General features: G+C 35.1%; 1 protein-coding gene across 4 annotated transcripts in view; it reads right to left on the bottom strand.

Annotated features, from left to right (window-relative positions):
- The window catches only part of CBLB (Cbl proto-oncogene B), a 137,280-nt gene that overhangs the window by 7,193 nt on the left and 103,687 nt on the right, over window positions 1–26,400 (bottom strand). For 3 of the 4 annotated variants that reach the window (XM_035315061.1, XM_035315064.1, XM_035315063.1), the window contains 7 exons: window positions 23,619–23,984; window positions 20,897–20,991; window positions 13,342–13,485; window positions 8,970–9,058; window positions 8,740–8,871; window positions 7,266–7,403; window positions 4,574–4,693 (listed from right to left, as the gene is read on the bottom strand). In XM_035315061.1, coding sequence (XP_035170952.1) covers window positions 4,574–4,693; window positions 7,266–7,403; window positions 8,740–8,871; window positions 8,970–9,058; window positions 13,342–13,485; window positions 20,897–20,991; window positions 23,619–23,984 — 1,084 coding nt within the window. The remainder of the gene's footprint in view (window positions 1–4,573; window positions 4,694–7,265; window positions 7,404–8,739; window positions 8,872–8,969; window positions 9,059–13,341; window positions 13,486–20,896; window positions 20,992–23,618; window positions 23,985–26,400) is intronic. The other variant, XM_035315062.1, reaches the window with a different exon arrangement.

A 26,400-nucleotide genomic window follows, 5' to 3' on the forward strand; every position in this document is an offset into this window, starting at 1 on the left:
ACTGATTCCACAATAAGAAGCTTAAATACAAATAGGCACAGCACAGAAAACACTTTCAAGAGCAAAGTATTCTACAAAAATATATTTAATCCTTCAGAAAGGGTTCTGAAAAGTTCCATCAGTTACTTTGATAGATAAATAGAGGAATTTTTGACTGTGACACTTCCTGTTTGCTTAGATTGACAGCAATGGCATTTTGCAGTGTTGAGTGCTCCAGAGATCCTGCTTTTTTATTGATGAAAGAACATGGTTTCTTCTAGCATTTCTGTTACAATACGGTAGTTATAACACTGGATAAAGAAAAGAGAACTGTAATTCAACAGGCTGCATTAAATACTTCAGATGAATAAAAATAGTTCATATTATTGCACGTCTAACCAAGGTGTATTGCTCCCTCAACTTAGTTTCCATTTAATTCAGATTCTTAATTCAGAGAAGATAGTAAATAGTACTTTACACAAAATAGTGGTATTCATGTAACAAATGGATGAGAGTAGTTTGATTAAGAATTAACATTAAAGGGTCAAGGTTAATTTTGTTCCAGTTGCATTGCTTATTTCCTGTGCAAATAGTTATGAGAACCTGCAGATGGTAAGGACTGTTTCATAATTGTTATGAATTTTTATCTCTGAATGATCACGGAAGATGTGAGGCATTATATAAACACTAATCATTCTAGTAAACACACCTCAAGACAGATCCAAACCTGCTATGAAGATGTGAAAGATCTACGAAATCCACTGAATTGAGAAATTAATTATAGCTCAGGAAATGTGGTTAATAACTAAAAACTAAACTAAATCAGAAACAAGTTTAAATTTCTCATTTCACCTATTTTAGAAAAGTCCAAACTAACAGAAGGACGTTCTTCATACTTAAAATAATGATATAACACGTTAAAAACAATCTGCCTTCTTTCACATTTTAAACTGTTTCAATATGAACATTTTGTTATGGACTTATCTACAGAGAATTGAATAAAATCACTTTGCAAACTTTGTATTTTCCCTTGCTTGAAGTACAGAAGGAATTACTTATACATAGGCCAGATCCTTCCTTGTGTGTGTGTGCACTGCCCAAGGTATTTTTGCTCTAGTCAGTCTAACAGAGACTTGAAACTTAAGTTATTTCTCATATGAAGCCTTCACTTTGCTGAAGCTTCCTAAGAAACTTTTTTGAGCAATCACATCATTTAGAAAGGTCATTTTTAATTCCGTGAGCAGATTTGCAACATACACATTTTATTCTCACTCCAGTGACATCTCTCTATAGCACAGAGACTTTTAGATCTTCAGCCGTCTCTCTAAGTCAATTCCCATTATTATTATTTTTTAAGTGCTGACATCTCTTTCAATATCTTCACATCCACATAAAATTTTAGCTGAAGCTGGGTATCACATTGGATCCTGAGCTTAAAGATACTAAGCCTAAGCTGCACGTCCATCTGGACACTGAGATAGAGGTATTTAAGCATAACTTCCCTTCCAACCTCCCATCCTTTGATGTTTCAGCCACTGTGGATGCTTAACTAAAAATTCAAACAGATTTTCTAATTGTGTAATTCAATTAACAGTTACCACAGCAAGGAGTCTCTTCTATCACTCACATTTCTGTAATTCAGCGCTACATTTAACCCTTAGGAAATTGATAAGTATAAAGGCAGAGACAGGCTTATTTAATAAATGTTTAAAAAGTGTGGAAAAAACTGTGAGGTGTGAAAGCTGTGACACCACGGGAGGAGACTATTTGTAACGATGCTAGCTGTCCTGTTCCTTTCTGCATTGAAATGACCCTTGCTGCTTCTCCAGTATGTTCCACGGTCTTTCACCGAGAAGCACCAGGGAAAGAGGCAAAGAGAGAAGCTGAAGGTACAAGGGCTTGTTGTGCAAGGCCCCCTGTGGAGCAGTGGCAAGCAGCCACATGTAACTGGGGTACAGGAACAAAGCACACTGAGGGGACATCTATACTAAGGAACAGGCAGAGCAGGGAGAAAGGAGTAATTGAATATATTGTTTCATCACACTGCTGGGTATCATCTTCATATTTTACATTACTGAAGCAGATGATTCTCCTTAGGTTTAATGGCAATCTACCCTGAAACAGTACGTGACCCCACTCCATACCCCGGAAGCCAAACATTTTATTGTAAAGGAATTTAAATTTGCATGCAAGTGCTTTAATGAGGCCAGGTGAGTGAATAGGAATATACTATACTTAACTGACCATAATGTACTTAACTAGCCATTTGAATCAATTTCTTACAGAGTACCGAAACTCATTAAAATACATCAGACATCCATGCTAGAGGCCTAATTTTCTTCTATCTTTCCCACATGTCATTGGCTGTCTTAGGTAAAATATCAGTTAAAAAAGCAATCTCATTTGCTTTGCTTTTATTGCAATAATTTAAAAATGATGTATTTAAGATGTTTGTTGTTGAAAAAATATGCCTTTGGGATAGTTAAGTGCATAGCTGAGAACCATTTCTTGTGTTCAATACTAAACACATGGCTGAAGTAGAATGAATTTGTCATAACATATTAATAATTCGGTTAAACATCAGGACAGCAATCTTATAAACAGTCAAAATGAAGCACAGAAGTCAAAGGACTCGCAGTGCTACTCTAGGGAGCCAGTGGCAAAACTGTAATTAGATTTTAGAGCAAACTACATTTCCCTTCCAGCTAGTACAAAGAATCACCCTACAAAAAGGCTGAAATTAAAAAAATAAATAAATATCTAAATGAACTGCTTAGTTCAGAATAAATGTAAAAACTGAAGTTTTAAGTAGAGGTACAATCTCTAGACTGTATTTTTTAAATCATAGAGTGAAGCCAACCAGTTAATCTTGAAGCTCATCAGTTCCATTCTATTGAAGTAATGCCACTGTAAAAACAACTTTCCATTTAAGACTATGACATGATCTATCACACAACTTTCATTTAACTGAAATTAAATTGAATATCTTTCTGTATATCATACTGATTTAGAATTATAATTTTACTTATAGTAAAAGTAGACGCATTTAGATGTTTCAGAAGACAGCTGTGGGAAACATACAGATAGAATGCTACTTATTAAGTGACACCAAAAAGCTCTGAGAACTTAACCAGCAAAGAACTTGCAGTAATTTAAGACAATTTTAAAAATTGTTCTACCAAAAAAACACAGGGGAAAAAAAAACAATTTAAAATGTAATCATAATTTATATTACAAAAGAATTTTAAACTTCCTCAAATAGATCTGGCTAATGTTGTAAGGCAAATAGACCCCTCATGGTATCATGTATAAAACATGTATTACAAAGCCAATTTTTTTCTAACCATTAGAAAAAATGAGCAACAGTATTATATTAATAGAGACAGCCTCCCAAGAGTGCTACTGTTTACCAAAGGCATCACACTCATTCTCAGATGTGCTATTCATTGAAGATTCTATAGCACTCCTCAGGCTTACTTAATCTCTCCTGTACTTTAAGTTGGAAAAATATATTCATTCTTTCCTACACCCAGCAGAGTAGAATTATGCATTCCTAAGTAGGAGATATATAATTGCTATTAAAAACTGTAGCATTTTTCCACTTGTGATTGTTGCAATAAAAAAACTGATGACGATTAAAATTGAAAGACTAGATAGTAAGTCCCTTCATTTCTTTATGCATTAGAAGCTACTTTTGACATACAATTCACACTATCTGGAGAATGAATAGTGTTTAATGGTTCAAATCACCACTTGTTTTTTAATTTGTGGTATCTCTCCACACAGCAAAATGCTGCAGGTGGGACAATCCTCCTACTCCATATACCTATACTCCTCCCCCTACTCCATATACCATGCAAATCTAAAGAAAAGAAAATTTGTCTATAAATTGGTGAAAATACTTTGGAATACAGGTAATACTGATAATTTATTTAAATTAATTTAAATATATATGCTTTAAATGTATATCCTTTAAATTAATTTAAATATTTGTGTTGTCTGAAAACAATAAGCAAAATTTCTTTGACAGATGAATTGATTCTCATGTACCTGTTCCACTGCAACCAGAAGACTGAGTTTTAATTGTTTCTGGTTCTTGCAAGTTTGATTTAGAAGTATTTTAAAATTTTCTTAGAACCTCACACAGACACACTAGCAAAAAAAAGACTGGAAATTAATACTACTGTAGACAGTGAAGCTACTTTTTTTGAGGAGCAATAAAACATAAAGCTGGAAGTGAGAGGCATGTGATCCCTGAAGGACTTCTGATCTCTTGCGAGATTCAAAGGCAGCAGCCAACACCCTGTTTTTCTCAAAAAATAAGGAACACTGGAACTCACAAAAGCATTCTACTTGTCAGCTAGTGAAATTAATGCCATAATATCTACATAACCCCACAAAGGTAGGTAGTTTCTTCTACCTATATTGCAGAACTTTAATCTCTATTATCCTTCGAGGGTTTTGTGTTTTTGTAAAGCAGTATCACCACTGCAAATTGTTGCCCTGAATGACAAAAATCTCATCCAACTTTACGGATTAAAGTTACTTGCTTCATGAAGCTGTGATTTTTTACAGAAACAGTCTTCTACCTTACCTGAAGAGGCAGGAAGTTGATCATAGTCTTGAGATGTCCTATTTGTTTTTATGTTTTCTCCAGTTACTCTACGAGCTGGTGGCAAAGGAACGTGACCGGTTATTGGATCAAAATGGGGATCTGCAATAATAAAGCAATAACGTGTCTTAGAATAATTAGAATTATTATCTAGGGAAGAGGGAGGGCTGATGCACAGAATCTAGGTTTAAAGTAGCCTCCTTTCTAAAAAGCCATGAATCCAAACACAGGTGTTCCCCCATATTGTGTGCATATGCACGCATACATCCAAGTCTTGAAGTGACCAAAACAGGAGCACAACTCAAAGGTGGTCTGTCCCGCAATGACAGTTGTTCCTCTGTTGACATTCATGAGGTACCTTTCAATTACTCAGCCCTGACACTGCTAGGACTGTGGCTGGCAAAGCACGGAAGAGGCTGCAAAGCCTGATGCAGCAAAATTAGAAGTATCCCTGTTAGTCTGTTTGGTGAGAGCTTGGTTAACGCTTCAATATTTTGTCACCAAGACTGCAGGGCAGATTTCCTGTTCACATAGTCCCAGCTGCTGGGTGAACATTACAGGGACTGCTGAAGGCTTTTCAGTTCTTTCTGCTGATTATAGGAACAGAATTAAAAAAAACAGAGAACTACATAGGTCTGGCATATTGTGGCCTCCTTTAAAGTATTTTTAGTCTACTGAAGAGACAGCTCACCGAACTTTTAACATCATCCTGGACCTGACTTCTGCTCTTGACTCAAAATATTTGTATGTGTGTCGAACTTTGTTGTTGCTAATGGTGAGATTACTATTCTAATCTCACAGTCTCTAATGGATAGGTAAGGTATCACCACCAAAACTTGTATGGAAACCAATCCTCGAAACCTAATCGTAAATCATGTGCAGTGGTTTCTTTGAAACAATGCAGTGTCAAATATGTCAATATGGCTTTAGAAATACCGTAAGATAAAAGAAGACCAATTCACAAAAGAATTTATGCCTAAGTAGATGTGTACACTTACAAGATCAATGAAAATTAATTGTTGTGATAAGATTGTATTCACTATGCAAATATGGAGAATAAATGGCCTTAAATACATTTCCAGATTTTTAATTCAAAGCAATATTTTATTATTTATAAACACTGACATTGATTTTTTAGATTATTTGGAAATAACATTAGATAATTCAAAACTCTCCGTATTTCTGCGAACTGCACACAGATCAACAGAGTTTGTATGCTTCTGGAGGTGGGGGCTTTTATTTTCCCCTCTCCATTCCCATTAGAACTGAATGGTGCACTTTGGGTTTCTGTCTCAGGTTATACAACTGAGGCACCCATTCAGACTGGACTGCTATAGGTTACATTATTTTTATTTTGAAGCGTAGAAGATAAATTAGTCCCTGGCCCTATATTTATGATCAACCTTTACATCCTGGGATGTGTTTAGTCTTTTTACCTGGATGCATGCAGAGGCTTATACGAGAAGGTAATGCACCAAGCTGAGTTCTGCATTATAAACACACACAGTTTTGGTGAATTACTCGATGTTCAGGTCTTGACTGATCGTAAAATATATATACAATAAAAACATTTCAAAAAGGGTCATTCTGGTTCAACCTAAACTAGCTCACTTTCATCCCACAGCTAGTATTATTCACAAGGATCAGCCAAACATCCTACAACCAGGCAGACTATTATGCAGTTGCACATAATTGCTCATCATCTATAGTCCTGCACTCTGGTAATACTACCGCCAAAACATTTCAATTTTAGCCTCTCCACACAGCCTTTCATTAAGAACAGACAGGAAGGGGAAGACATCTAATCACACCTCAAGGTAGATAATCATGGAAAATATTCTTGGGACCAGTAAACTTAGATACCATCATTTTTTGGAAGCTTCTGCAGAGAAATATAACGTCACTCCAAAGACATGCACTATAACCCACAAAAAATCTGTTGCAATTGTATTGTCAGCAAAATAGGTATTGAATGTAATTAACCTGACACATGTCAACCCAAAGTTATAAATGTTGAACATAACTTTTATGCCCTTTACAAGCAAAATACTGAACAAAAAATGTGACAGCAATTTGTGGGAAAAGATAAGTGAAAATTTGACTTATTACCAACAAAGTTATGAACCACAGGGTTCTGCAGCTGTGTTCACAATTAATATAGTTTTGCCACAAAATTTCACAGCAACAATTCTAACAAAACAGGATGTTGTTTTCCTTCTTTTCTAGTTTTTCCTCAAGTACAAACTTGGAAACAAACAAAAAATGAATTACATTGAACTAGAAAAAACAATGGAGTTGACAAAAGGATGCAAACTACTATCACAGATTACAACAGAAAACTTTACACTTCAGAAGTAGCAATCCCTACTAAAAAAGCACAATTTACCAAAATGTCATGCCTGGTAAAAAATATTGACTTTATTTCATTACTTTGTGATAATGAAAAGGTGAGCCTTTTTATATTCTGACTTATTTCATCTCCATCATTTAAAAACACAGGAGAAGAAAAAACAAACAAACAAACAAAAAACAGAACTAGTTCTGTTATTTTCATATATTGAGGTGTAGACAAAACTGACTTCTAAAGCCTGATGACAACATTATCACAGAACAGATATGCCTCTGGAGTACATAATAGTGAAACGTAATATGTTTTTTCCTTTTGTATTCCTACCAGGATGAAGGAACAGTTCATGTCCTGAAGGAGGTCGGCTTCCTGAGCCAGCAGGTTTTGTGTGCTCAGTGATGCTGTGCCGAGCAGGTGGTGGTGGTGGTGGTAGTGAAGGGGGTGAGCTATCAAACGTATCTTCACCTGCATTTAGGAAAAACTTATTAGATGAGCAAAACTTCATTAAGCATCATAGAATAAAGAGCGAAGTTCAAAATTGATTTTTCTCTGGCTGCTGAGGCCCTTACTCCTAGGGTTCATCTAGCAGTTCAGTGACTGTAGTAATGAAATTGTAAGCCTGACTCTTACTATGCACAATCCTCTTCTAAAACATGCTCTGAATGACCTTTGTATTGCTCAATTTCTTTTCTGGGATGGGGGGAGAGATTTCTTTTAAGTGGCTCAGTTGCGAAGAGTGTCTTGTAATGAAAGCCTTACTCATTATCGGTGCAGAGTAACAGCTATGTTTCAGCGGCTAAGAAAATATATTTATATTCAAACACCAACAGTGATTACACCCAATCTGCTACACTTATACAATGTGTATCTTTATCTGCTATCTAAAACTCTGACCCAAAGCATAAACTGAACCTTCTATGCTTGGCAAAATAATTTTCCTCTTACATAAAGGTAGGGCAGACAGAACCAGGGTTACCAAGAAATACCAAGTACTTTTTTTTCTGCTCTTTCACCTTCAATTCTATATATTGTTACAACTCAGAACACTTCGGAGATCAGAAAGAGAATAGTGCAGGAACATGGCAAATGTCCAAAAGGTTTTATGAACCAGAAAATTGGATGATGGCACATACTGTACAGTCTCGCAATGATACAACTGAATTTGTCAATGACGGTGTGGGTGATGGTCAAGCCCAGCCCCAGTATATAGCCAGAGTGGCTTCTTTAATGCTTCTGACCTCAAAATTTTAAGCTTGTTGGCTTTTGGGTGTGAGAGCAGAAATCAGGGTTGGGAAAGATAGCTGTTGGAAACTATAGGCAGCACTGAGCTTTGAACTGTCCCTTGACAGTAGACAAGAATCAGAAATAAACTTACTAATGTAACTCAATTTAGTTTTTGACTTAAATACCAGCTCCCTGTCATTCATCTTTCTATATGATAAAAAGAATGCAATTATTAAATCTACAATTGGAAGAACACTCCATGCTTGCATGAAATTGCAACGCTCAAACTTCACATTAAAGGACAACAATTTCAATCTGTTTTAGGCAAAACAATTTTGCTTTTCTTTGTAGCTTGAATACAAATGTTGTTTGCCTTTTCATCTGTCTTGCATGAGGGCTTACAGACAGATGCCACACACAGATCACTGGTAAGTATTGATGAACAGCTGTAATACTTAGCCCATAGCTTGTTTGGTACTTTTAGCATACTCAACATCGGTTGTTTTTCAATAAACATGGCATTTGGTTAATCTAGGCTATGTTAACCATTAAATATAATCATCAGAAAGTCTGCAACCTAAAGGGGGCACCAGAAGATCATAATCGGAGGGTGTCCTGTTGAGCAAAGAGCTGTGTTTTGGGTTGTCTCTGGTAGGAGGTCGTGCAGGTGGCAAAGGTACCGGAACAGTAGGTGCATCATAGACATCTCCTGAATGACACAATCACAAGAAGTGAATGTTTTCTTGCTGTACCCCTAGAATAGCACAGAGTATTTTTTCTTGCTAAGGGGGGGAAATAAAAACACACCTAACTCTGGATGTTTTGGTTTCTTCATCTCAGAAGTAGCGCTGTGTGTTCCATTCGTTACTCCAGCACATTGACCATTCTCACACACCCTGGAGACAGACATTAAAAAGGAAGTAATCAACCAGTTAACCCAGTATTAATTCCCAGAATTAAATGCCTGAGCTGGCAGTCCATTATATGGAAACAAATGAAAGATGACAAGCTGCATTAATTCTAAACTTTGTGGGTTTTATATTGAGAGCAGGTACTGGCAAGCTCTCAATAAACTCTGAAGAATTATAGCACTTTCTTAGTGGAATAGTGACATGATTTAAGTAACTTACTCAAGGCTGCACTACAAGACAGAGGAAGAACTAACATTAAATATAACCCTCACTTCAGAGGTCACGTCAATGGTTTATTCACACATTTAAGTCACAAACTCAATCCTATTTCTCCTTCCCAGCTGTTAAGGTTTCCCCAGCAGAAATATTAAGAGGAGAAATGGGAATTTTGGTAGTTATCCACATTGAAACAAGAAAAAAAAAAAAAAAAAAAAGAACAAACCCAAAGATACAAAACAACAATCAATCAAACAAGCAAACAAAAACATAATACTACAAAACACTACTGGAAGTAACAAATTTCAACTAAAATCTTAAGCCAAACATTTGAAATGAAAAAATCAAAGCAGTTTTGCAGGCATCTAAATCTGTATAGAAAAACTAAGACTTCCTGATACTTTACTAAAATTTACTATTTTTTTAAATGGAAATGTATCATTCTCTTAAAATTAAATAACAGTAAAAAATTCAATACAAAAATTGTTGAAACTTAGAGATTCATGAAACAAAGTATAAAGACACCTATAATCTTGTCAGAAAAATATAATATCTTGAAGATTATTTTTGTAAAAAGATTCTGCTCAAAGATTGCAGGGAAAAATATAGAACATAAACCTTCTCATAATACTAAGCGTTTTTAAAAAATTGCAAAGAACTGGAAAATTACTCCTGCCATTGGAGCTGCAGACCCTGCATGTTCAAAAAGAACCAGAGTTTCTCTGGAAAAAGGCCACCATGATAAACAATTCCAGAAAATTAAAAACCACAACCACCCACCATGAATCATTATTATCAAACATTGGCAAATCTGCTAGAGGTATCTATATACAGCTAAAATTTCACATCTTGGGTTTCTACCAATAGAGCGAACATTAATAAACTTATCTCCTTTGGCCATATGTAAAGGAGGGATGAATAAAGGTCTGGAATCATTTAAAATATATAAACAGGAAAGAGGAAGTGAAATAGTTTCTATGGTCCCAAGAGTTTTAACCAGGAGTAATGAAATAAATGTAACAATAATTACAAGACTTAAAACAAAACAAAAAACTAATGGTAAGAGCTATTTTGTTGTGAATTAATTTCCCCAGGGAAGTGGTAGAGGAAGCGTTGCTTCTATCTTTGAAATTAGATTGGTTCAATCTCTTAAATACAGTGGATGCAACACTTCCTTTGATGCTTCAGCATGTATCCTAAATAACTAAGGATCTTTTCTAGTTTAATTTGAATCTACTTTGCATTTTCAATAAATTAATCAGTCCTAGGTAGTATGATAACCTAACGTGGTATGACTTTAAAGATCTTCATAATGAGTCCAGTTATGAGTTTACAAATCTTGCAGAAATACCTGCTTATATTGACAGTAGACAACACCAGAAAGAATAGCAGCAAATTAGCACTAACAAGCAAGTCTAGCCTTTTTTCTTTTCCTTTCAGAAACTGTTTTATTAGGAAAAGATAGTCATTGCAAAAATATATCGTTCTCCTAATAGTAGCCTAGTTAGACTAACTCTGAAATTCTTTCCCTCCATTTCTTATTGCTGAACTTGTCTGCATGAGAGGAGATCAGCTGTAACAAACCAGACAATTAACTGATCTCCCATAGTAAGACTGTGAATCATTTTCTGTATTTTTCTTGTACTATTTTTAGAATTGACATATCTGCTGGCAAAAGAGCAATAAATCTTAGAGGTTATTTTTGGGGGTAGGATGTGGAAGAATTACATAGTTTGTAAATTTCAAAATACTAAAAAAAAATAATTTGTAGGCTCTTGTGTTTACCAAAATCTCTAAGTACTATCCAAGACCTGAGGAAGCAACACTAAGGAAAAAGTGGCAAAAGAGTGACCCTGGGGGACAGAACTGAAAGGTGCTAAACGTTTATGAAAATTAAAATAAATCACCTTTAATAGTATTGCTAGACAATACTTAAAAGCTTGCATTACTCCGTCCCATGAGCTCAAAGGAAGTGTGGATGGGGAGGCATTTTATTTATCTATTTGCAATACCTAAGAATACAGCATCAACTAGAATCAAGATTTATTTTGAAAGGTTTATCTCAGTTTCCACACCTAAACAGTAACATCAGCTAAAAGGAGATATTCTAAGTATATGGAACATCATATATAGACAAACATGGATATAGGATTCAATAAGATTTTTTTTTTTTTTACAGATACTTAGGAGAGTGGTTTGGTTTTAGGTAAAAGTCTTGTGAGAGAATATAATAAGAGTTGCTTGTTTTAATCACCAGAGCAATGTGAATAGCAAACAATTATTTTGTTCAGCAATTCCTGGATTACTGCCAAAAAGCACCATAAGTGCAAGAGCAACTAGGTTAGCTAAATAACAAACTAAAAGCTACAAAAGCTTGGAAATTAGATTTCCATGTATAGCCTCTATTAATAATTCTAATGGTCTGGTGAAATACCATCATAGCCAATTGACACCATCAATTCTTTTTCTGCAAATGAAGGATACCAGAAAATGAGAAGTTTCTAGTTTTCCAGTTGGTTATCTTCTCAAGAATCTTTCAGCTTGCATCTAGATTAGTTTTTTTGGTTCAGATCAAAGTATGAATTAAAATAAATCTTCTAGTCATCCCCGCTTAGAATACTTTGGTTTATATTACGGAGAGGTCTCAGAGCATACAGCCTGGATTGCTTCTGGACAATGTTAACTCAAAAGTTGTCCTGTAGGAGCTCATCCAATGTGCTGCAGCAGCAGAAGAGCGCTCCAGGCACAGGACCATGCTAACACTAGTCTTCCCAAAACTAAAACTTCCCAAAACATACACTGTAGATGTATGTAGGTCCTTGGAATTAATTGTTTCACTCTACAGACCCACTCCTATTGCAGCACACCACTTAGTACCAGACACAGTCCTTGGCAGCTGTTAAACCAAGGTGATCTGTCCACATAATGCTCTCTTCCATTGCAAATGACCGTCTAAGAAAGGTTGCATCCTGTGTAACTCTAGTCATACAAGCAACTAAGCCTCTGTTAGGTAACTTTGCATGGTACAGAAAGCCATTCCAACAAAAAAAACATAACACTCTCCAATAAAAAAACGTATAGGTAACGTCAACTAAGATCTTGGATTTTTTTCTTTGCTTGGCCGACATAAACAGTTTTATTCCTCAGCTTTTTTTGTTTGTTTGTTTTTCCCTTAAACAAAACATAACATCTGGTAGGGCAGACAGGAATTTAAGTGCTCCGTATCATAGACCTAAGACAACTGCGTAACATTCACATCTATGGAACGAAATCTGGATCACCAGTTCTAACAGTGAGTCTGCTTCTTAGCACTTTTAACCTGCATGCAAAGAGTGATCAGACTATGAACTTTTATCCATCTGTTGGAAACATATGATTGAACAGGTCTAAAAAAAATGTATTTAGAGATTTTGGGGATGAGAGATATTTTGAAGTTTACTGATAGTGGGTTCTTGACATCATCTTATGACAGAGGGAAATAATGGAAATATGCCGTTGCATTCTTCAACAGCAGAAAGGCCTGAACTTTGTAGATCAAAAATTGGTTTTAATATTAAACTTTTGACCTACAGGACCAATAGGGAATTGGCCCTTTTTTCCCCCCAGACTTATGCTCTTCATTCCTGACATTCAGATTTTCTTTATGATTCAAAGACCAAAAAGTTCACCATGAATGAGACAGCCTTTAACTGCTATGTCTCTTGGCACCAAATTTTGCCATAATCAATTATCAATTCGTAAGTGTGACAGTTTGGAGTTAACACTCTAGAACACATTTAAAGCAAAAGAGATTTATTCCATCTGAGTAACACCTGAGAAGTGGCGTTCAAAGGCAAAAAATACCACACCACAAAGATATGATACAGTGAACTTCACAGGTTTGTGGTGGTGGTCAAATGAAACATAGGCATAAATAACCCAAGCTTGAAAAGATAATACATTTTAGAAAGCAGTCAAGTTTAACCAACATTGTAAATTGTGAATCCAAATAAATTTTGGAAAAGGCAGACTTTTGTAAGTAAGTTGCCTTCAATATTACTAAATGACCTTACCGAGCAACAGGCTTTATATTATGACAATGAGGTGGTTGTGAGCTCAGTATTGCAGGATGTGAAGAAGGAACTTTGTATTCATCATCATCATCTGTGTGATCCCTTGACTTATCAGACAGAGAATTTGCTGAGGGAAGAGAGCACCTATGGAGATGAGAAAAAAGATCAGTTCTGTTTTAACTGTCCTTGGTATAGTACAGAAAACACTCTTCTTTAGCCTAAACATGCCTGCCCTTAATACACGCTTGCTACGTGTAGGTTAAAAAAATGCAATGATAAACTAAAACTTACAAGGTTACTGGCTTTTTTGTCTCCAAGAATATACAGAGAATCAAGCAGCTCACCTTTTAAACATTAAACAGGTACTTTAAGCAAGCATAACATAGCAGAGAATTGCAAAGAATTAGAGTCTTAAATATGCACTTACAAGGCTTAAGCTGTTTGCACTTAACGAGAGAACTAAACACAAGTTAATTCAGGGCAAATAGTATTTATCAGGGCTCAGTAAGGCAGAGAGCTTTCAAACTTGCAGTCTTTTCCAAGCCATAGTGTTATTGAAATCCCAGAATTTGTTTGTATTTTTAATTATTTTTAATTTAAACTGCAATCGTCCTTTTAGACAGCCACTTACATTACTTCTTGAAAGCAGTGGAAGTCCAGGAAAGAGGTGGACTTTACCATCTCCATTTATAGGTAACAAGTTTTATCTGGATAATACTGCCGGATGGAAGTTTTATTTTAGAACTAAAAACTAACTACTACTACCTGGTTCTGTGTTATATGAGTGTAAACAAAACAATGGGCAAAATTTCACTTTAGTGAGCACTGGCTGGGGAAACAGATTTTGTTAGATATTTAAAAATGCAACTTATTTTTTGGCCTTCATAAGACATACCAAACTAGGCTAATTAACTAGAAATCAACATCATCATCTTTTATATATATATATAGCTCCTCTGCTTATAGTGAATACACTGATATATAAGAACAATAAATCAAGTCATCTGGAACACAAAACATGACATTGAAGACTTAATTTAACTTCACAGTTTGATCATACATGAAAACCATGAAAAGGCATTTGATTCTTAAACTAGCTGAACACTAAGAAGTATGTAACTTCAAAAATCATCTGGATATTATATTATGCAGTAAATAGTACCTTCATTCTTTACCACAAAAAGGGTCAACAGATGGAGAACTTCAAATAAAGATGTTTGATGCATTCATGGCCACTTTGATTTGTGGCTTGAAAGTATGGTTAATGGCCCCTGAGCTGAACTACATGCCACATTACAAGACACATCTACTTAGTCGTTTAGGGAAGTTCTTAAGAACCATAGGAAACACGAGAAGGAAGTGAACATAATTTCTCATCCGATGGTTTAATTAGTTTTATTTTATCATAAAGGCAAGAGATAAAATGACAGGTTAAGCCCATCTCATTTTTTCCAACACAAGCAGCACCTGACACACACACAGCACACTTCACAGAGGAAGAATATATCCCCTGCACAATTTCCTTTAGGGGATGCCACATGACTCCACAACATCCAGGTACTCTGTGAACAAAAATGAATAGCTAACTATCATGACCACCAGAAAGTCACTAAATAAACAAACAAACAAGGGAGAAAGAAAAGAACAGGAAAAGATGGGGGCAGATATGTTGCTTTTGTTTGAATATATTCAAAGCCTAGAGGTCCTGAGCGACTTCTAACCTGTCAGACACTCCTTCCTTCAGTCAGTAATATACTCTTGAATTCATAAACTCCTGAAAGATGAGAACCCAACTTCTTTTGCAAATACATTCCAGCTAAAGGCAGGGTGAAAGAAGGTTTAATGACACTAAACTGCAAGCTCTATATTGCAGTTTTCCACCACCTTCTGTAGAGGGAGCAAAAGGTCTTTTGTAAATACAGCAATGCAGTGCAAAATGCTTTCTCCATCTTTGATTTCCTAGTTGAACAGACAGTTTGTGTCACTGCTCTATGGCCATTTAAAGCAAGGAGAAACAGAACAGGACAAGGAGAATTCTGTAGTACTCAGATAGTTCAAAGGCCAACAAAGAATAATTTCTCTCCTTTCTTGGACATGTAATCATTCTTACATGTCAATCCAGAATGTTCTGCAGATGTTATACATGTAAAGTACACGTCTGTGTTGTTTTGTTTTGTTTTTTAAATGATCACAAATTGAATGATGGCTTCTGCAGGCATCAATATTAGTAACCAGATCAGAAATGTTCAACACCAACCAATATGGAAGCCAGATTGGTGGTAGCGTTTGAAGCTCACTTCAAAGGTTACAACTTGGAAACAAACAAAACCTCTCTGAAGGCTCTCTCTGAAATCAGTTATGGGACAGATTTTGATTCCTGGGAATTAACTTAATTTTTCAAGGAAATCTACAGGGTAAAACTGAGAGGCTGATCATCACGTGAACTAAGTACAGCATTGAAACATCTAGTCTTAACTGTTTCCTGACAAAAACAGACAGGAAAGTAGGGAGATTCATTTACTGACAATTAGGATACCCAAGGAGTACAAAAACAAAACAAAACAAAACAAAGATTTTTTCCCTTCTTCACCTAGTTCATGCTCCTGCTGTTTTTCTTATTTAGTAGACACAAGAACCTAACATGTTTAGCAAAGCAATGCCTTTGTTCCACAGGATACTAGTATATTTATGATAACATCAATTTCCAACATTACTGCACTGATGAGAAACCATTACTGGTTTGGAGTTATTAGAGACACATGTTCTGTGCCTCCTGCTTCTGAGTACAGTGTAGCCTTAGAAAAGCCCTTCACACTAGTAAAGTCTCTCTTTTGCTGTCTTTAAAGTAAGGAAAATATTTGCTGGGTTGTATATATTATGTGTTTAATATTTGAAAGGTGCTTTTTATTTGTAAAGCAGCAAAAAGTTTAAGAGTACTAACACATACCTAATATACTCTCCACTAGAGTCCTAAAATTGTCTTGTACTTGCATTGTGTTTTAGGAACTTTTCACAATTCATAGTTTTAAAAAATTGTATTGCTCTTCCAATTTACAATCCAGTTTTAATACTTGGCTCCAAACTTCTTTTGCATTGTTTTATTAGTATATCCCATTTTCTCTATCATTACTGAAATTTCTTCAAGATCGAATTGTTTTGTTAATTCTCTATTGTTCTTGTAAGATTAGCTCTACTGTTCTACACAAAACCATCTAGTAACATAAGCAGGCGTATCTGTTTATGAACAGATTTCATAATCTGGTGAAGTTTTCTGTAATTACACTTCAAAAAACTTTATTACTTTTATGTCTTCATAAGGTTTGTTTACCTTCACATGACCAGCACACTTTATTGCAATATTTTCTAGTTCCCTTCCCCTACTCCTTAAGTGGAAATATTTTTAAATTGAAAGTCAGAATTGCACTCTGATAAGCAATGACTTTGTATTTTCTGGTTTGTTGAACAGAAGGCTAGATGTCAATCTATCTTATCCTACTGAGCACCAAAGGCAAAACAGGAAAAGACATGAGAAGCCATTTTTGTCAAATCACTTCAAGTCCAGCTCAGCTGTTATCTAGCAGAGCTTCAGGGAAACCAACAACATACTCATTTAAAAGTATTTCAGGGAAAGATTCCCCTTCCTTCATTTACTGGTAAACCTACTCACAGAGCTTAGACACAATGAACTTGCAGTCCCTGTATTTCAGTCTGGATCAGGCTGGACTTTTGAAAGGAATCTCTTCAATCTCCCCCACTCACCATACTTTGATTTGCACTGAGGAGTGCACAAATTGAACACCTTTCAAATTAAACAAAAAGACAAGACACATTCCAAGCGTGCTCGCCCTTTGTATGTTCCAGTTGCTGAAGGCTGTTCAAATTCACAGGACAAGATTGTAGCTAGATGAACTACTGACCCATGACATGTACAGTACAGATATCACGTCCTTGCTATCAATTCATCTCGTACAGACCCTCCCCTATAAACAGTATTAGTTGACAGAGCACACAAAAGCTTTAATCTTGCAAGGCCTCAAGCTAACTCTGCTTCAGCAAATTAGATGTTAAGTTATATGGATCACATGAGCAAGTCAACACTTATCACCTGCTCCACAACAACTACCCTTGTGTGTGCTTTACCCTTAAAACCCAACTGTATATTAAAGCAGTTTGCCCTCACTCAGAGTACACAATTTTCTATTTCTCATAGCTTGAGCAGGCACACAAATAGAATTATTCGAGAGTGGATGCTGCAACCAAACTCACTGACTTGTCAAGCTTAGCACACATTGCGTCCTTTCTCAGGTACTTGGAACCCTTGTGTCAGCAGTGCTCCATCTACAAGCCCCTGGAGAAGCACCGCAGCAAAGACCAATTTCAAGGAAGCCACGACTGCCAATCCCACTTTCCTTAATGGAACAATGACTTCACCTTCAAAGTTTGCTAGCAAGGATAAAAGGGATAGTAGCAGGGGGAGAAATGCTTTTCTATGCACTTTTCCTCAACCAGCTCAAATCAACTAGATACTCCTAACATAAATATAGGATACAGCAAGTACGTGGAATTGAATGTCTCATTACATACTCAGAACTAGAGGCTCTCAAGTAAAATACCACTGCAGTATAAAGCACTTTTGAAACAAGGAGACCAATTTAAACTGATGAATAAAAATGGGGCCTACAGGGAATAAAACAAACATTGTTTGCCTTGAAAACTTTGAAGTTTGGGGGAAGAACTGAAACGTTGTTAAAGTTTGTTATTAATCTGTAACATTGATGTTAAAGATTTACTTTTTATTATTTGAGAACAAAATAGCAATTCATCTGACATAATTAAAGCAATTTGATTTAAAAAAAAAAAAATACTTCACATGTAGGCACAGCAGCTGAGTGGAAAATAAAAATCAGATGCTTAGTTAACATGAGCCCAGCATTTCATTACTAATGTATAAGAAATAATAACCAATTTAGTAAAATGAAAATAAATCAGCACTGTTTCCAGAAAAAGACACTAGTGATTTTATCTTAATGTAATTTATTTTTTTAAAAAAGTCATATTTGCAATCTCATATTTATTCAGAAAAATAAGTAAGTATGGATGTCTTAGAGCTTCAACTAAGGATCATTTTACCTCATTATTATTTACACGATGGCATTTCATACCTGTTCAGCGTACCCTTTGGTTAAACCTTTGAAATTACAGACTGACTTATGAAAATAACTAGAAAAAAATAGAATGCCTTTGAGCTGTATGAAACAAACTAGCTCTCAAGCCACAATTCTGCAGAGATTAGAAAGCAGGAAAAAAATGAGAAACTTGCACCAGATTGATTGCAGTAGCACAATTATGGAAAATAAGAGTATTTTGGACCAAATACAGTTCAACACATTTATGAAGGCTTAATGCAGTCAATTTTTATAGGAGGAAAAAGACTCCGTAAAAATATCCTATCTAACATTTCACATGAAATAATGTTAAATATTACTCAGGTTGCTTTTTGAAAGCATTTTACTGGTGGAAATATTAAACTCATTAAATTTGCTATCTTTGAAGAAAGATTTTTTTATTATTATTATTTTTCCACCTATATTTTGCTACTTATCTATTAACAAAGGTATTTTCTAGGGGTAACAAAAAATTAATTTGAAATCAATTTAGAATGGGCATATTAGTGTGTGAAGAAGCAACACACAATGTTCATTTTTTTTTTATTTTAACAGACATTCAATGTGACAGTTCAGTAGCTGTTAATTAGATATTTTGAACTTCCTACCCCAAGCCATATATTGATAGTTTTTTACATTTTAAAAATCAAACTTTTAAATGTGCCCTTTTTTTTTTTTTTTTTTTTTTTTTTTAAGGTACAAGCAAAAACATAAAACAGAAACGGAAGTGAATTTCTTCCTGAAAAAAGTATGAGGCTTCATTTTAGCAACTGAACATTTTCTTTCTGCTGGCATATGTCAGTTTTCTATTCAGAAGACTTCAGTTAGTGAACTTATTTCTTTTATCAAGTTAAATTTTATTTTGGATTGACTTGGCATGGATTTGCGTGTGCCCACACTATTGTGATATATTGTGGAAATTCCAATGAACACTGCATGACACTGTACTTTGATTCGAGGCTACATTTGTAAAAAATATGCATAAAAATGAGGTTTTCATGAAACAGTGTTTTCTTATTTTAACACTACAAAAATAAAAATCTTCCCCAATTCAGAACTGAGCAATTTCCTTTGAAATAGTAAAGTACATAGAGTGTTCATCAGAGTCATTGCTTTATTTTTCTGACCATTAGGGTGCAGAACCTCCCAGGAGCTACATGTATCATGGAAGCTGCAGCCAGTCCAAGGAGGTAAATCTATACAGGGGATTGATTACATGAGATATCCATACTCTCATGATACTCTACAGCAATCAGGTTACATCTCAACATTCAATTACCAAAAATATTTGTCCTGATTTGCTTGTGAATGGAAAGCAAACATTCAGAACTTCAATTCAGCAATAGCTTTCCCAAGCATATGATTCTGAATAAAAAAGCCAAAGCTTTGTCTTTATTCTAGAGCTCAGGAAGAGAAAAATCAGCATATTAATGGATGCTGAAATATATTTGGCTTTAATGGTACCTCTAACTGAACAGCAATGGAATGGGTGCTAAAGATATGGCAAAATTAAATTCTCGTGAGAGAATTCTTAGTAGGTACTAACTGCACAGTCATTTTTATTTAGCAGCAAGCATTACATGGAGTACACTGAAAAGAAACTGTAGGATAATATCATCTGTTGTGGTTTTTATGCTCTTATTTCCTTACAAAAATACAGTCAACATATGATTTTCGAGCACTTCCAAGTTTTTTTTTTTTTTTTTCTTTTTCAAAATTTCTGTTGAAAATCTTGTGTGATTTGGAGTCCAAAGATAATTGCTATGCACGGCAACATCTGATAAACAGTAGTATTCCTGGAAGACTACAAGTAGTCTACAACTTGAAATGACAAGATTTCCTAAACCACATTCTGGAATTCAGGCAGATAGACTCCATTTAAAATGGATATAAAGTCATTTTGTTTGTTTTTAACCACCACAAAGAAAAGATACTGCATGAAAAAAGCCTCCATCTGTAGAAAGTCCAGAAAACACTACTACATTACAGATAGAATGCATACACACACACATATCACGGTCTTTACCCACAGCACTTTTCCTAGAATCTCTCATCTGTGATAAATAGTTCTTATCGTACTTCTTCAACAGCAGTAGAAACAAAAATGGACAGGGTCTGCTACCACTGCCAAACTCCTATGAGCAAGATCTGCCACAATTCTTTCAATATGAAATGTCATATGTTAAATTAACATCAGAACTGCTCCTGCTTAATCAATAAAATTTACATTTCCTTTGTAAAAACACTTAAAAGTGTCATGGAAAATGTAACAAGTGTTCAACATTAGTTCATTTTCTTTCCTTTTTTCTGTTTTCCTTTTATCACCAGAGAATCAGCGTTATTGTCTAACATTAATTAACATATTTCTTTTACAGATAAAGTTTACTTACTTTATACTAGGGATGGTGGAAACAGCTGGAAGAGGAGGTGAAAGCCGTGGAGGTACATCATATTCTTCATTTATCAGATGACCATTTGAAAATACCTAAAAATCACAAATACACTTTTCAAAGGCTATGCATAAAGCCTTTCCTAGAAGTTCACACAACAGAGCTGTACTCTGAAGTGACTCTTCATACTTGTTCCAGATCACTCTCTTCAGGAGCTGTAGAACATACTAGTTTTAAATTTTGCAAAAACAGGAAGTTTCACGTCACAATTAGTAGATGGCCTACTCAGTTACAGCTGAACCACTTAGGGGAAAATTAAGATTTCAAGATTGCAACTTTTCAAACTTTTGAAAGTGAGAGAGATGAAGTACAGAGGGAAAACAACAGGTACAGCATGATAAGCATAGCTTTTTTAAAAAACTATTAAAAATATATATATATATTAAAAAAACTATAGTGCAGTACTTGCCAGAATTCACCCCATACTTGTCTTCCTGATTCTTGGCTTTAACTAATAGCAAATAGCTTATATTATGATAAATGAATAAGGGATGAAAAGTCATGAAATGTTACCCTTGTGAATGTGCATACAGCCACAAATGGTAATTCAGAGTTGTCAGTTTCTCCATGTAACCAAGTGGTTTAAGCCTATTACCTGAAGATGACTTTCAAACAGCATTTGGTTAAAGAAACACCTATGTAAGTTCTCAGCAGTACAATGGCACTTCCACACTTAGCGGTTATTCTGATTTGAGAAGTATTCATTCTATCAGCTTCAGCTCTGTGCCTGATCACAGCTCAAATGCTCTATGAAGATATAAATGCCTGATCACAACTCAAATATATAGATATCAAAGATATAAATGCCTGATCACAACTCAAATGGCTCTATGAAGATATAAACCCAGTATCCTTTTAAAAGCAGATGAAAAACTATAGCATTTTAAACAACAGTCTAGCTCTAAGTAAAATTTTGGTTTTCTGCCTTAATTATGAAAAAAGTACGTTCTGATTATATATACTACCATGAAATTCTTAAGCACTTTTCATCACATATGTCAATGGCCTTTACCAATAGTAACTGAAATTTCAGTAACGTGCTTTCAAAATAACCACAATAACTATTAAAAAAAAAAAAAAAGAGAGAGAGAGATAAAGTTAAATAGCTTGAGACCTTGGAAAAAAAAAAAAAAAGCAAAGAGAGAAAAAGTGATTTCTATCTGCTGTGATCAGAACTTCAAATCCAACCTACTTAGCACAAGCTATATAGTCTAGCTATATATAAGTGAAAAAGAGCAGCAAAAAAAAAAAGCAAGTTAACCTGCACTATGAATAAATTACTGAGCTGCTTTGATAAAACCAATTAGAGCAGAACCATGAATTTTTTCTTAGGGCACCACCACTTGGTTTCTTTTAAACTCCAGGCTTCCCCAACACTGCAAAGTTTTGCAAATTATCTGGAATTGACTAATTCTAGGACTACCCCTCCACACTCCTCTCTCCGAAATATCTTCAATCAATGAATGGAAACAATCCTCCTCGTTTTGTTGTTGTTGTTTTGTTTTTTGAAAGAATAAACACCATAGTTATAGACATACACGCTATTCAATGCAGTTAAGGACAGGCAATCATACTTCTTAGGTGACAAGCAGATGCCTCCTAGCCAAACCAAGTTAGACAATCAGAGGAAAGACTGCAAGTGACAACTCTAAACACCCTCAGGACTGAAAATAGATTATTGGACATCGCACTGGACATCTGTCCAAGAGAAATCATGAACTGATACAGAGAAATTACAGCAACATTCAACTCGAGCAGTGGAAGCTCTGACTTAAGTCCAAAGAAAGAAGAATCCAGTTAATGATATGTGCATTACTGTAAACAACTGAAAAATAAAAGGTAGCCACAATGCAAATTATCCTGAAAAAGGTTTAGAGTACTGATAATAATGCCAAATCAAACAATGCAATACAGGGATTGTGCCACTGCACAATTTCAAGGATGCTGCCCATATTGCCAGTTGTAAAGAGAAAATAAATGGTTCTACATTTAGCTTGGTTTTGGATATATTTGTTTCTTCTTTTTTGTTATCAAGCCAGGTTAGATCATTTCCATTATATTATACTGAACATCATCATTAATTTAATACTCTTTTGAAAATGTTTTATTGGTGAACAAGACCACCTGATCATTAGCATATTAAGCTTATGTTAATGCATAAAATATAGCCAACAATTTAAGCATATTTGTACATATGCATACATGCTATATATCTTACAAATTGAAGGGGTTACCAAGTCCTTATCTCACCTATGATAGAAGTAACCAGAACATCTATTTCCCGTCATCTCATGTACAAATCATTTTGGCATAAAACACTCTCAAAGTATACCTGAGATGCTGCATAACTGAAGTTAGATTATGTACCAACTGTATGAATCCTTTGCTAAAAGAATAGCAAATCTAGAATTTGTTTTCAAGCCATTTTCAGAATGTTCCATGTTAAAACTGACTTCTAACTTAGACCCTCTTACTGTTGCTTTGCAAATTGCATTACTTAACAAGCCATTTATTTACGGCCCGCTTATTATTTACAAGCAACAGGAAATATTTAAAACAGTACATGATCACTGACCAATATAAAGTAGTATTGTAGACAATGCAAAACAATACTGCAGTACGGTATCAAATTAGGCTTCAACACATTCAGCTTATTTCATACCTTGGCACCTTCCACAGGCAGCTCGTGACGTCTGTGTTTCCTCATAAATCCTGGCTCAGAAGTTACGCGGTTGTGCCTTCCATTTATGTTGGAAACTGCAGTCAGTCCTGGTTTGGGAGAAGCATCATTCCCTATTCGACATCCTACTAACTGACTTGTCCCAAACACGTCTCTGGGACACCAGCCTTCAAGGGGCATTGGCTGGTCTCTGGAAGGCACACTTTCTGGATGATGCAGGTGTCTGCTTATTCTGTTGTCTGGTGGAATTGGAGGGGGTCGTTCTGGTGGAGGTGGTGGAGGATCACGCAAGGGAGGTGGTGGTGCTGGCAAAGGTTTGTCTTGTTTCCTCACCATACAAGGAGAAGACTAAACAAAAACAGAATTAAAAAAAAAAAAAAAAGTTACATGTAGGTATTCATGTTCCTTTCATGATCAAATACAGTTTTACCATTTCTAACTGAGATATTTTCAACGCATCAGAAGAGAACTTGCCAGTAGGTTAAATGCTAGTCTTGTCTTTTCACTATGTATACTACCTGGTCTCTCTTCGGAAAGCATAACACCATTTCTACTGTTGCATGAATAACCCAAGGAAGGAGCAGGAGGAGAGTAAAGACAATTGGCTGAGGCAGATTTATATGGCTGATAGCATTTTTCCAGAATCCTTTGCTCTGGTTTCCATAATGCTTCCTTTGAATCACTTTTTTTAGCTGCTGAAATGGATTCTAAGGAATGCAAGGAAAAACAGACCTTCTGATGCAGGAAAAAAAGAAAGGGGGAGATCACATCCAAAGGCAAATGACTTAGTGACATGGAATGAGTACAAAAAAAGCAATGATGAGGACTCAAGTGGAAGGAGAAAACAAATATTTTGGCTTTGTTGATATATCATGGGATGACTCCACTCTTCACGTGATGTGCATTGTTTGATGCCAATTTGAACTGTAGTTCAGTTCTTCAAATAACATATTTATAATGTATTTATGTTTGCAATTAGTTCATCCGCAAACAACTTTTGCCAGAGAAAAACTGATTTCCGTTCTCAGAATTGAGAACTGTCATAAATGCTAAAATGTTTTGCAAACTTAGGTGTATGATACTAAAAAGCTGAAAAACAAGTTATCAGAAAGAAAACATATACAGAACCGTATAGTTTATAAAAGCAGAAATCAAAAACAAACAAAAAAGTGTTCTCATTAAAAGTGATTTACTAAAAGCATTTTATGAAATTATGTTTGAGACAGGTTTTTCTAGGTGTTCAGGAAATGTTTTTCCTCCTACCAGCAATTACAACAAATAAAAGCTCATTTCTCACGGAAAGTGTAATTTTCATGGACTCTGCATAATATTACCAGTTTAAGAGCGTGAGGGCACAAAAATTTTTACAGGAAGATCATTATTTGGTCTCACTTCAGTTGAGAGCTGCCCATCACTATTTTTTGGGCAGCACCTCAACATGTTCCTTATATTAAAATTAGGTATTCTACCTGCAGGTCTATTAACATAAATAGGACAGTTTATTAAATAAGTATTTAATTAAGCTGCTAATTAACTTTCACTGTTAAGGAAACAAGAAAACAGCTGGGGCCAATTTTTTTTGTTGTAGCTGTTTACTATAAAAGTGTTTTGCCTGAAGTAGTATTTTTGGTAGAACAAAGTGTCCATTTGTTTGTTTTGAAATATTCAATTGCAATTCTTCAATTCTTTGTTATCCTCCATCTTGTTCCCCTTGCACTCCAAAGATACTATATTATAAATTTATAACACTTAAATATGCAAAGGAAAAGTTTTAAGGGAGAAAAAAAGCAACAGTAGTTTTGAAATAATTTCACTGAAAACTTAGAGCAATATTAGTGGTATTTCTGATTTTCTTTTTTTGTTTGTTTCCTTGTTTATTCAAAGCCATAAGCTTTGTACAAACAGTCTATTGTAAAACACATTTTAATAGATGTGCCAGACACCCAGCTTATTTTCTCAATGTGCTATAACTTCCCTCATATAAGATTAAAAAGTGATTAAAGAAGCATAATAAAGAAACTATTCTAACTTCTATTTTCTCTTCTAAATTATAAGCCATCAGAACTTTGAAAAGTTGATTTTCAAGCTTGAAGTAAAAGCCTGAAAAAACACACACAGTACTTCAAACTGGATATATATTATGAGCACACAGGTCATGTTAAAAAATCACTCCTTAGTATCATTACTTTCACAAGACACAGCATACAATTTATTAACTATAGAATCATTAATATTTCCCCTAAAACAATATATGCCACAAAGTTTTGAAAGCAGGGTATCTGCACCTATTTTTATTGTTGGGGTACTTTGGAAGTGAGTATAAGTCATCATCAGAGCAAAACATGCAATTTTAATGAAATAATGACTTTTAAATCTACTTTCTAGAAATTTTTATTTCTATTTATTTTTACGAATAAGGGTTTATTACAAAACTGATCCATTGCAGCAGTATCAAACTGATGTTAATGTCAGAGCATAACCAAGTGCAATAAAACCATCAGATTAACAGGTCACATTTGACCAACACGTAGCTGTAATAATCTGGCTGTGTAAGGTATTATGCAAACAGACAGGTATTTCCAAAGTCAGCCGAAGGAGATAAGAGCCTTTAGGTGATTTAATCAATGTGGATCTAATCTAAAGTTTTTCTAAGCTATGGGGAATTAAAAGTCTATTGGACAAATTCCTGCAAAAGAATACATGCAGAAAATTTCCTAATAGTCGGTATTCCAAAACAAGCAGGCTCACCTTGAAAACAATCATA

The sequence above is a fragment of the Oxyura jamaicensis genome, chromosome 1, assembly GCF_011077185.1.
Source record: "Oxyura jamaicensis isolate SHBP4307 breed ruddy duck chromosome 1, BPBGC_Ojam_1.0, whole genome shotgun sequence".
NCBI lineage: Eukaryota > Metazoa > Chordata > Aves > Anseriformes > Anatidae > Oxyura > Oxyura jamaicensis.